At 46.0% G+C, this 12,203-nt stretch overlaps 1 protein-coding gene across 1 annotated transcript in view; it reads left to right on the forward strand.

Moving 5' to 3' along the window:
- Positions 1 to 10,579, forward strand: part of top1b (DNA topoisomerase Ib) — a 139,001-nt gene extending 128,422 nt beyond the window's left edge. Inside the window, exons 20-21 of the mRNA XM_072515146.1 lie at positions 263 to 412; positions 9,401 to 10,579. Of these exons, the coding sequence (XP_072371247.1) occupies positions 263 to 412; positions 9,401 to 9,503 (253 nt within the window). The 3' untranslated portion in view covers positions 9,504 to 10,579. The remainder of the gene's footprint in view (positions 1 to 262; positions 413 to 9,400) is intronic.
- Positions 10,580 to 12,203: the final 1,624 nt, after the last annotated feature.

Consider the following 12,203-nt stretch of genomic DNA (forward strand, 5'->3'; position numbering starts at 1 on the left):
TTCACTGTGGCTTTTGTGGGCTTGTTATGGGCCCTGTGCTCGATTTGGACAACCCATCCTGAACGAGCTATAATTTACTCACATAACTGTTCTGATTATATGAACATTTTTGCTTCTATAGTATGGGTGATCACACTAAGATGTGAATAACATTCTGGTCCTTTGTTGCAGTGATAGCATAACTGGGCTGTTCATTGTGATTAATGAGCTCTTGATAGAGAGCTCCTCATAATGAGTTGTGTCTCCTTTATTTCCCACTCAGATCTGTGGAAAGTAAGAAGAAGGCTCTTGAGCGGCTTGAAGATCAGTTGATGAAATTGGAAGTTCAGGCCACTGACCGGGAAGAGAATAAGCAGATAGCTCTTGGAACTTCCAAACTCAACTACCTGGATCCTAGGATCAGCATTGCCTGGTAAGCAAGCCTCTTATTTTTATTTGATTCACTCCGGTCCACCCAGCTGATGTTTTGGCATTTAAACAACTGCGGGGGACACTGGAGTGTTTTCTGTTCTGGAGGAAAGTATAGAACAGTAACCAGAGTAAAGAGTAAACCAGTAACAGGATTTATGGACATGGTGAAGTATGTATCGAAGGAAGGATGCAGCTCCTCCATACAAGTGTTGATCAGCACCCTCTCCTGGTGGTATTTTGATGAGAAAGGGGCTGAAGGAAACCTGTTGTCAGCTGGTGGGAGTCAGCAGCTCCAGATTGGAGATCTGAAACTTGAAATGCCCCAAATAGCCCTTTCCTGCAACTTTTAATTTTTTTTTTCCCAGGAGGATTTTCCTAGGTTTCTCTTGTAAGGGCCACGAAGAATCCAGCACGAGTTTTAAGGATACAAAGTAATAACATTTATTTACTATAACATATATACATAACAGTAGCAGTAACTTCCCTTGCTACATACTCCTTCCTCCTGGTTCCTGAACTGGCCAGCTTATCTATACTAGGAGTTTACTAGTGGTTTCTCCGCCCCCCTCATTGGGGAACCTCATACTCCCACAGGATTGTGGGATAGTCATTAGTCCCCAGCCAATGGTAAGTAGGCAGGTTATAACATCCCCCCCCCCCCCCCCACCCCCCCCCCCCCCCCCCCCAAAGTCCAAGGAATCCACCGAAGACCCTGGCGAAGGAGGGCGTCGGACTCGTTTGGCCGCAGGCCGGACGCCATTTGCACGCGGCGCTGGATCAGGCGGCGTGTAACGAGACGAAGACCGGCACTTCCGTGATGAACGGCGCGGTTGTACATCCACAGCCCGTGGACCCGAGGATTCCCCCTCTGATGCATCCTGTGTCTCCATCTCGGAGTCAGAGTCTGCTGCCTCTGTCATGTCAGCGTCTCTATCTCCATTCGGTCCCGTAACGACCTGCGCAGGCTTCGAGTGAGGCACCAGTGGAAGATTGTGAGGACTACCTTCCCTTGTCTCTGGTCTCTGCGGCTGTTGAAATGAGCTCCGGGGGCGGGGAATCTTTTGAGGGGATGATCTTCTGGACCGACCGTGGTCTACATGTTTTCGCTGGAGACGACCCTGGGCTTGCACTTGGTAAGATATAGGGCCCGTTTGGCGAAGGATTACACCAGGAACCCATTGGGCATCACCAGCAAAATTCCGAACAAATACTGGATCACCGGGCGCAAACTGCCAAATCGGACGATGCCGAGAAAATCCCTGTCCTGTACGTAAACAAAAAGCGAGCCAGTCTCATGTCCATTGATCCGGAAGACTGCTTCTTTAGGCCTCTTTTGAATGTCTGCACTGCGCGCTCTGCCAACCCATTTGAAGCCGGGTGGTAAGGGGCAGTGCGGATATGGCGGATGCCGTTCATCTTTGTGAACCTAGCAAACTCCTCACCCGTGAATGGAGTGCCATTATCCGTGACCAGCACCTCGGGGAGGCCATGCGTACTAAACGATAAACGCATCTTTTCAATTGTTGTGCAGGACGTTGTCCCCTGCATCTTATGCACCTCTAGCCATTTGGACTGGGCGTCAATTAGTAGAAGGAACATGGATCCTTGAAAAGGGCCTGCGAAATCTGCATGCAAGCGTGCCCAAGGCCTCCCTGGCCATTCCCAGTGATGTAGGGGCGCGGCCGGTGGAAGCTTCTGATGCTCCTGGCAAATGGAGCAGTTTTGGGCCACCTTCTCAATGTCAGTGTCGAGGCCTGGCCACCAGACATAACTCCGGGCCAACATTTTCATTTTGGTCACGCCTGGATGCCCATTGTGCAAGTCTGATAGTATCAGCTCCTGGCCTTTTTCCGGGACAATCACACGCGTCCCTCACAAGAGGATGCCGTCTTCCACGCTGAATTCTGACAGCTTGGAGGAAAATGCCCGCAACTCGCCTGGGAGCTGTCTATGCTGCCCACCATACAGGACTATGTGCCGAACCTTTGACAGGACTGGCTCCGCCTGGGTCCACTCACGGATCTGTGATGCCGTGACAGGCACGGTGTCCATAAAATTTAGGGTTGCAACCACCTCACCGGTCGTGGGGGTCGACATGGGGCCGGTCGATAAAGGCAATCGGCTCAATGCGTCGGCATTTGCTATCTGCGTACCTGGTTTGTGCTCCAGAGAATACCCGTATGCAGCAAGCAACAAAGCTCAGCGCTGGATCCGTGCAGAAGCAATGGGCGGTACTGGCTTACCCTCTCTGAAAAGTCCCAGCAGGGGCTTATGATCAGTCACGATAGTGAAATGGCGGCCGTACACGTACTGGTGGAAGCGTTTCACCGCAAAAACCACTGCCAGGCCCTCCTTCTCGATCTGCGCGTACTTTTTCTCCGCTGCAGTCAATGTGCGGGAGGCGAAAGCTATCGGTCGCTCGGCCCCGTTCTCCATCTTGTGGGACAGGACGGCCCCAATACCATACGGGGATGCATCACATGTGACGAGTAAAGGCTTTCGAGGATCATAGTGGGTTAGTAACCCAGACGACGACAATTGTTGCTTTACCCGCCGGAAAGCGGTTTCTCGCGGCTGACGCCAAACCCAGGTGTGATTTTTCTTCAGCAGAAGTTGCAAAGGGGCCAGCGTAGTTGCCAGATTGGGGAGGAACTTCCCGTAATAGTTTACGAGACCGAGAAAAGAACGAAGATGCGAAGTGTCAGTCGGGGCGGGGACATGTTGAATTGCATGCACCTTCTCTGCGACGGGGTGCAGACCTTCGCGGTCCACCCGATAACCTAGGTAGACTACTTCCTTTGCCTGAAATACGCACTTTGTGCGACGTAAACGGACTCCAGCCTCCGAAAGGCGTCTAAGGACAGCCTCCAGGTTTTCCAAATGTTCTTGCTCCGACGTCTCTGTAATCAAAACGTCATCTAGGTAGACAGCCACACGTGGTAAACCTCTCAAAATGCCCTCCATAACACGTTGAAAAATTGCGCAGGCAGAGGATACTCCAAAGGGCAACCGTGTATATTCATACAGGCCCCAGTGTGTATTAATCGTTACATATGGTCGGGAGGCAGGGTCCAGCTCCAACTGCAGGTAGGCGTGACTCATATCTAATTTTGTGAACGTAATTTTGTGAACGAGAGTCCACCTGCAAGTTTCGCGTAGAGATCCTCTATGCGAGGCATTGGATATCGGTCGAGTCGGGAAACTGTATTCACTAAGTTTATAGTCGCCACACAAGCGAACTGTGGCATCTGGCTTCATTACAGGTACAATTGGTGCTGCCCAGTCAGCAAAACGGACGGGCCTGATAATACCCAAACTCTCCAAACGAGTGAGCTCCCCTTCTACCTTCTCGAGCAAGGCACTGGGCGCGCCCGGAAATAGCGCGGCGTGGCTCCTGGTTCAACTTGGATACGGGCTACGGCCCCTTTTATTTTCCCCAAACCAGGCTGTAATACATCTGGGTATCATCCTAGCACCTCAGTCAACCCTTCAGAAACTGTTTGGAGGATGTGCTGCCATTGCAACCGCAAATGGCGCAACCAGTCCCGACCCAACAGGCTGGGCCCATGGCCGCGCACCATGATAAGTGGGAAACGTCCCTCCTGGCCTCCATGGACAACAGGGGTCATTGTAGTTCCTGCAATGTCCAGTGGTTCCCCCGTGTAGGTGGCCAACCTGGCCTGTGAGTCAGTTAATGTAAGGGTCTGTATACCCTGCTTGATGCGGTCGAATGTCCTCTGGGCGATCACGGAGACCGCTGCGCCAGTATCCAACTCCATCTCCAGCGGGTGGCCATTGACCCGTACTGTCACCTTAATGGGGGCCACACTGGGAGCTGCCACACAATGCAGCTGCAGGCAGTCGTCCTCCGTCTCCACGTCCTCAGGAGTAGTCGCCGCAGGTTCATCCACATGGAAGGTACGGCCTCTGGGCTGGTCCCAGTTACGGCCCCTGGGCTGGTCCCAGTTTCGGTCGGAACGACGGCTCCTCTGGCGTCCCCAGGACCGCAGAGGGATTTGAATTAAAGATTTTAAATTTGAGATGTTAGACCAGGGGCCAGTGTAGCTCAGCGAGCACAGGGGTGGAGGGAGAATTGATTCTTTGGTGTAAGTAAAGCCACAGCCAGCAAAGTTTTCAATGAATTCAAGTTTTGGAAGGATAGATATTGGGAGGCTTACCAGGCAAACAGTGGAATAGTTGTGTCTGGAGGTAACAAAAGCATATCCGGGATTTGCCTTGTGCCAATGACCGAATGGGTTCCCAAGAAGAGTAGTGGAGATGGAAACCCCAAATCGATTTAACACCAGGATGGGGACGGGCATTGGTGGGTGGGCTTGTAGGCCTTTTTTTTCAGATCAAAGGGCTGAAATCGTTTGGATGCTGTATTCAAATCTGAGATCATTTTGCTTTTTGTTTCCCTTGGGCTCTGACTATACTACAGGTGACTGGTTCCAAACTGTGGCTTCCCAACATTGTTTTTATGGAAAGTGGAGAGCGAGTATCAGACTGAATGAATGATTGGGCAGCTTTTAAAATATCAGACTATCTGCGGCATGTGCTTTTCCTTTTTCCATCAGCGTTATATCATTAATTATTGTCCTATTTTTAAAAATTGTTCTTGGGGTGTGAGCATTTTCACAATTTTCCTAATTTTCACAATTGCAAAACGTAATATTTGCACACAACATTATAGTCATTTGTAATGGTTCCGTTTGACTGGGACCATGCATTCATTCATTAGTTAAAAGCGTGGTCAGTAGATCACAAATTGACTTGGCTATGAAATTGTTGGGCTTTGTTTGTGGATGAGGAGAAATGTTTGGATGCAAGGTTGTGTAGCTCACCAATATTTGGAGCATTGCCTGTAAAACTGCATGGCCTTCAAAGGAAATGCCCTGTAAACTGCCTCAGGATTTCCATATAGAAAGGAGTTCAACTCTGTGGCTTGGGTCCAGAGAAGACACACTGGAAGATCTTAAGCAGGCCATGATCCTTTGAATTTTTCTGGATAGCTCTTGAACGTAAGAGTTGGCTGTAAAAGCAGAGTTTGCCAATCTGTAATGATTCAGTACTTGTTAGCTAAAATTGACACGCAAGAGAGATTTTATTGACACCAGTCTGTCTTGTATTTGGTAAAAGTAGCATATTTTTAAAGTTGTCCTGTGTGCTTGATCAGCAGGTGATTTCCTTTTTTGTTGGAACTTTTACCTCGCAGGTGTAGTAGGTTTCCAAGTAGAGGTAAGACGGTCCCTTAACTGTGGGTAGTATGGGCAGCACGGTAGCACAAGTGGCTTCACAGCGCCAGGGACCCAGGTTCAATTCCCCGCTGGGTCACTGTTTGTGCGGAGTCTGCACGTTCTCCCCGTGTCTGCATGGGTCTCCTCCGGTTTCCTCCCACAGTCCAAAGACGTGCAGGTTAGGTGGATTGGCCATGCTAAATTGTCCTTGGTGACCAAAAAGGTTAGATGGGATTATTAGGTTACAGGGATAGGGTGGAAGTGAAGGCTTAAGTGGGTCGGTGCAGACTTGATGGGCCGAATGGCCTCGTTCCGCACTATGTTGAGGAACAATGAGATGGAAGTCGGCCTGGGTTTCATGGTTTGTATGCAAGGTGGGTTCAATCGGAGCTGAAGATCCAAGTGAGATTGATAACCCTGCTACAAAGGCAGGGTTATCAACCCCATACCCCAGAGGCTATGACCTGTACCCCAGGGACCCAAATCGCACCACTCATGAGGGCAAATGGGCTTCTGGATGAGCTATTTGTGAAGTTATTCATTTTGTTAGCTACTTTAAAAATTGTGCAATTTGGCTAAGTTAGAACTTGAGGATTGTGACATTGATATAGTTAATAATCCTGTTGGCACCAAATTAGTGATGCACTGATTTGCCCCCGTCTAATCACTTGCTATTTATTAAGTTACTTTGGCCATTATTGGGTTGCTGCACAGTTGCTAGCTTACTGATTATATTTGTATATATCTGCTTTCAGCTTTGATGTATTTAATTTAAAAATTGTGGGTTCTAACTAATAGACCAGTCAACGCTAACTTCTCCCTTCATGATCAGCAGGTGTTAGTTTAGCTTATCCTCAAGTTACTGGGTAAGTTAATCAAGCACAAAATAGCTTCATTTTGATCCAAATCGGTTTGCGTAGAGGGTTTGGTGACCAGGTGGCACGGTAGCACAGTGGTTAGCACAGTTGCTTCACCGCTCCAGGGTCCCAGGTTCGATTCCTGGCTTGGGTCATTGTCAGTGGGGAGTCTGCATGGGTTTCCTCCGGGTGCAGGTGAGGTGGATTGCCCATGCTAAATTGCCCTTGGGTTAAGTGGAGTTGTTGGGTGACGGGGATAGGGTGGAGGTATGGGCTTAAGTAGGGTGCTCTTTCCAAGAGCCGGTGCAGACTCGATGGGCCGAATGGCCTCCTTCTGCACTGTAAATTCTATGAGTCGGTCATCACCTGTCCCTTGACCTAAGCTGGGAGGTAAATCTCCAGATGGTTCCTCTGAGGGGTTAAAGGAGGAAAATGAGAATTTGTTCAGTTCTTTGTCATACATAGCATGATAGGACTCCAAAACCATCTTCCTTACATAAAGACATATTACTGGGGGTAGGTCATTCAATCCTTTGAGCCAGCTCCGCCATTCAATATGAGCATAACTGAACCTTGACCTCAATGCCATGTTCCCGCTTTCTCCCATACCCCTCGATGCCATTAAAATCTTTTAAAATTATCCATCTCTTGAATACATTTAGTGGCCTCCGCAGCCTTCAGTGGTAGAGAATTCAATCGGGTCACTGCCCTATTTGAGTGAAGAAATGTTTCCTTCTTTCCATCCTAAATGCTCTACTCCGTATCCTGAGACTGCGTCCCCTGGTTCTAGATGCATCAACCAGGGAAAAACTCCTCCCTGCATCTAGTCTGTGCAGCCCCGTTAGCATTTTTTCATTTCAATCAGATCTCCTCTCTTCCTTCAAAACTCTAGTGAATACAGGCCCAGCCGTAGCAATCACTCATAAGACGGTCCCGCCAACTCGGGTATTAGCCTAGTAAACGTCACTGCATTTCCTCTATGGCAAGTGTATCCTTTCTTGGGGAGGGAGACCAAATCCACTTGCAATACTCCAAGGCCTGTTCACCAAGTCTCACCAAGGCCCTTTGTAAATCCATATTTCCCAATAGATCACCATTTAAATAAATACTCCTGTTTTTCACACCAAAGTGTATAACTTCACATTTAGCCATGTTGTTCTGCATCTGTCATGTGTTTGCCCACTCACTCAACTTGTCTAAATCACTTTGAAGCCTCCTTGCATCATCCTTACAAACTCACAATTCCACTCAGTTTTGTGTCGTCAGCAAACTTGGAAATGTTACATTTGGTTCCCTCATGTTGTAAACAGCTGGTGCCCAAGCACTGATCCCTGCTACCCCACTAGTCACTGCCTGCCTTTGGATAAAGACCCATTTATTCCTGTCTTTCGGCCAATTCTCGATACACGCAAGTACATTGCATCCCATGTGCTTTAATGTTGCCCACCAACCTCTTATGAGGGACCTTATCAAAAGCCTTCTGAAAGTCCATGTACACCACATCCACTGATTATTCCTTCTCTATTCTACAAGTCACATCCTCATTAAATTCAAGTAGATTTGTTAAGCGTGATTTGCCTTCGTAAACACATACTGGCTTTGACCAATCCCATTAACGCTTTCCAAATGTTCTGTTATCACGTCCTTTATAATAGACTCTAGCATCTTCCTCACTACTGATGTCAGGTTAACTGGTCTGTCCTTGTCCCTTTATTTCCCTCTCCTTCCCTTTTTTAAAAAGTGGGGTTGCATTTGCCACCTTCCAACCTTTAGAAACTGCTCCAGAGTCAATAACATTTTGGAAGGTGGCCACTAACGCTACCAATATTTCCAGGGCCATTTCCTTTAATACTCTGGGATGTAAATTTTCAGTCCCTAGTCAGCCTTTAACCCCATTAATTTCCCCAGGATCATTTTCTTATTAATACTGATTTCCCTCATTTCCGCCCTCTCAGGTTATTTGTGCTCTCTTTTGTGCAGACTGAAGTATGTGTTCAATTATTCTGTCAATTCTTTGCTCCCCATTATAATTTCCATGGCTTCTGACTAAGGGACCTACATTTGTCTTTACTAATCTTTTGTCTCTCCACCTATTTATAGAATCTTTGAAGATCAGTTTCTACGTTCCCTGCACTTTTACACTTGTACTCTTTACAACCTCTAGATCAAATTTTGTGTCCTTCTTATTTGCGGAATTCTAAAATGCCCCATTCCTCAGACTTGCTGCTTATCGGGCTGCCATTTTGAGCGGGCGGCCCAATACTGAGGGCCGGTGGCTGCCCCTGCTGACACCTCCCCCAACCAAAGGAATAATGTCACCACCAGCATGTCTGCGCATCCTCCTTTAATAACAATGCTACTCCACCTTCTTTGCCACTGGTGTCCTGATTGCTGTGGATGTCATTCCATGAAGCCTAAGATCAGAGCTCCAGAGCAGGAGATATTGATTTTAATATTTCAATCAAAATCTAGACATTTGATCATGTGGCACTTCTAGTACTGTACTAAATTACCACTTGGTCCAGAAGTAGGGCTTATCAGATATGAGAAGAGCCAAAAAACATTTATTAGGTGGGGTGGGGGGCGGCTGACCGTTGACCCTGAGTAGGACTTTATTTTGACTAAAATGTCACAGTTTGCGGCTTTTTATTGAACAGGGGATGTGGGGAAACGATAGCTTACAGCAGAGGAAGATTGGACATACTCATGATGCTTGCGCACTCCCTCAAGTGTTTTCAAAACTCTTGTTGGCTGCGTTGCAAGGAATGAACTGCAACAAAAAAAAAATCCAATGACTTATTTGGAACTTGGAGCCTGAGGCCCCTCTAATGTCTTGTTGACCATTTCTGCCTGTGTTTCCACCCTCCCCACCATCTCGCCCCTTGTTTTTAATAGGTGCAAGAAATGGGAGATCCCGGTCGAGAAGATCTACAACAAAACCCAGCGTGAGAAGTTTGCCTGGGCCATTGATATGGCTGACGAAGACTATGAATTTTAACTATTGATGTGGCTGAAGCTGAGTGAGACCCGGCCTAAGCCACTCTGAGCAGGAGGAGAAACATTTTTATCTAACGAGGAAAAGCTCTGTGGTTCCGTAGCTACTGTTTTAAGAGGAAGAAAAGCAAAACAAAAATATATATATATATATATATATTCGCACTGATTAGATTGGTGCATTTATACTGTTAGAACCTTGCAATAACTTTTTTTTAAATTGAGAACTGCAGTCCTGTTTTAAAAATAAAATCAAAGTACACCTGCTTAAAACTGGTCACTGCTGAACCGTGGGGAAGAATCGGTGACTGTTCGGCCTGAACTGGAGACTGAATGTTCACTATCCTGTGGTTTCTCTTGAAGTTTTTATTTTGCTTTCATCTTTTAACATTTGTCACTGACCTGTGCCCTAAACCACCTAACTGGAACGCAAATCCAGGTCGAGCATTTGGTTATGGTCTGATTTTTAACTGTGCAAAAATGATTGTATACATGGATTTAACATGAGAAGGGAAGGTTTTAATTCCACCAAAAGGGTGGTTTGTACAAGAATGTGGTTTATTTGGAATGTGCAGTGGCAGAGCTGGCATTAATTGTTTGGGGAAGGGTGGATTGGGTTGAATGCCATATTTCGCAGACTCCATCTATGCGGTGCTCTCGGGCAGCAATTCTACCCCTCTTGCCTGTGTTTCGAAGGGTGGCACACCGCCTGGCATGTTCTCTAGGCCACAGCATCTGGAGATCAGTTGGCAACTGGGTGGGGTCTGGGGAGTGCTGCAGTTTGAGGACCAAGTCAAGGAATGCTGCCTGAGCCTGGTCTGAAACGCAGGGAACTGCACAAATTTGCAGGCCAAAGATGGGAACGGGCCAAATCTGTTCTCCACTGTTGCATTGGTCGACACTCCGTAGCTTGGATGGGGTAGTTATGGCCCTTTTCCTTGCCTACCTTGCTCTGCCGCTAGTGATGTGAATTGCATTCTTTCCCACACCAGTATAAATTGCTCATACATTTGTTTTAAATGGATTGTGATCTATTTAAATGCCTATGCTGAAATTTGTTTTTAAAATTCATTTTCTTAATTAACTGTTTGGAATGGTTCCTACTTTACTTACAGGTAATAAAAAGTTGTCAGAAGGGGATTAAGGAAACCTTCCTCACAGGGCCTACAAGAAATCCCACTGGAATAAACTTTGGATCATTCTGGCCAGGAAGATTGGCTGAAATTCAACGGCCTTTTGATTTTAAACACCAGTAGGAAGTAGTTGGGGGGAGGGGGGGATGGAATTGTTCTGGATGGAATGAGTGTGTATGATTAGTGCCTTGCGAGCCATGTGTTCGAACAGTTGTGGTCTTTCAATCTCTAAATATTGCTCTGGGAGTTTTAAACGGGATTTATTTTAACAGAATGGGGAGTAGTAAGAGAGAGATGTATTGTAATGGCTACTATTGGCGTGGTTCCATTTGGTTTCTTAGCGTTTAATTGGTCAAAAACAATTTTGGGATGTTAACCTTTCCTCTTCAATTTTGCAACATACATAAATGGACCATCAAGAAATTTTAAAAACTACATTCCTTTTTTTGAGGGAGGGGAAGCAACCCCCAAAGTACTATTTAAAAACTGTGAAACTGTACTGATATCCGTCACGTGATTTTCTACACCTCCCACGCTAGAGTAGCTAGCAGTCAAAGTAAGTGGATGTAGCTTCCAGAGCATTTGGTAAGCAGTGACCTTTTAGTCTGCTGTGTGCTTGTTTCTTGACCCTTTTTTTGAAAAGAAGAAAAAGCGGTTTCCTTTTCTGTGACTGAGATGAAATCCTTTTTAGACAGAGTTATTGGATAGTAACTAACATCCAACAGCAACTTCAAGCCCATTGGGGCTCACGTCGTTGTAAGCTGTAGGTTTAATTTTCTTTTGGACTTTTTGGTCGATGGGGAAGTATCTGCAGCTGGGAGGTTTGATTTACTTAACAGTTGTAATTAATTTAAAAGGTGTGCTGTTAAATTAGTACTTTCTTCCTCGTCGTGCATTTTAAAGGCTCCTTGCACTCCATCGAATAAATATTTGAATTGTCTCGAAATAATTATATCGGATCTTTGGAACCATTTTGAGAAAAGGACAACTTAAGAGGCCTTTATTGCTGTGAATATGTATTTTGTTGTATTTATAAAATTTAAAAAAAAAAAAAAAATATTTCAGCTTGACTTGGGGGAAACAGGAGTAGACAAGTTAACTTGAGTGTAGAGGCCCTGTCACCAAAGAGTAAGGGGACTTGATTTAAATTTGTCCACTGGTTTAAGTTGAATTTTTTTCTTTTTAACTGTGAATGGTTTTCCTTTTTGTTTTTATGAGACATGCAACTTTTTAATGCTTCAACTCAGGTTAGAGAGTGCGCGCGAGAGAGTAAGGGTACCAGAATGAACTTGCCTACAATTCCAGTATTTGTGACTTTTCCATTAAAACTCTACATCATTGTAGCCTAACTGGACAGCTGACCCAGTAATCTGAAACAGAAGTGAGTGAGGTCCTTATTTATTTTCTTTCAAATTTTGGCAGTGTAATTTTTCATTAATTAGCCAGGGAGGATTGGTCAGAGCCAGAAGATTTTTTTTTTTTTAAATGGTTTGTATGAGGTGGTGCTTGTTCAATTTGAGATCAACAGAAGGGAGAGAGAACTTTTATCTGCTAACTTAACCAAGCACGTG

This window comes from Scyliorhinus torazame, chromosome 8, assembly GCF_047496885.1.
Source record: "Scyliorhinus torazame isolate Kashiwa2021f chromosome 8, sScyTor2.1, whole genome shotgun sequence".
Lineage (NCBI taxonomy): Eukaryota > Metazoa > Chordata > Chondrichthyes > Carcharhiniformes > Scyliorhinidae > Scyliorhinus > Scyliorhinus torazame.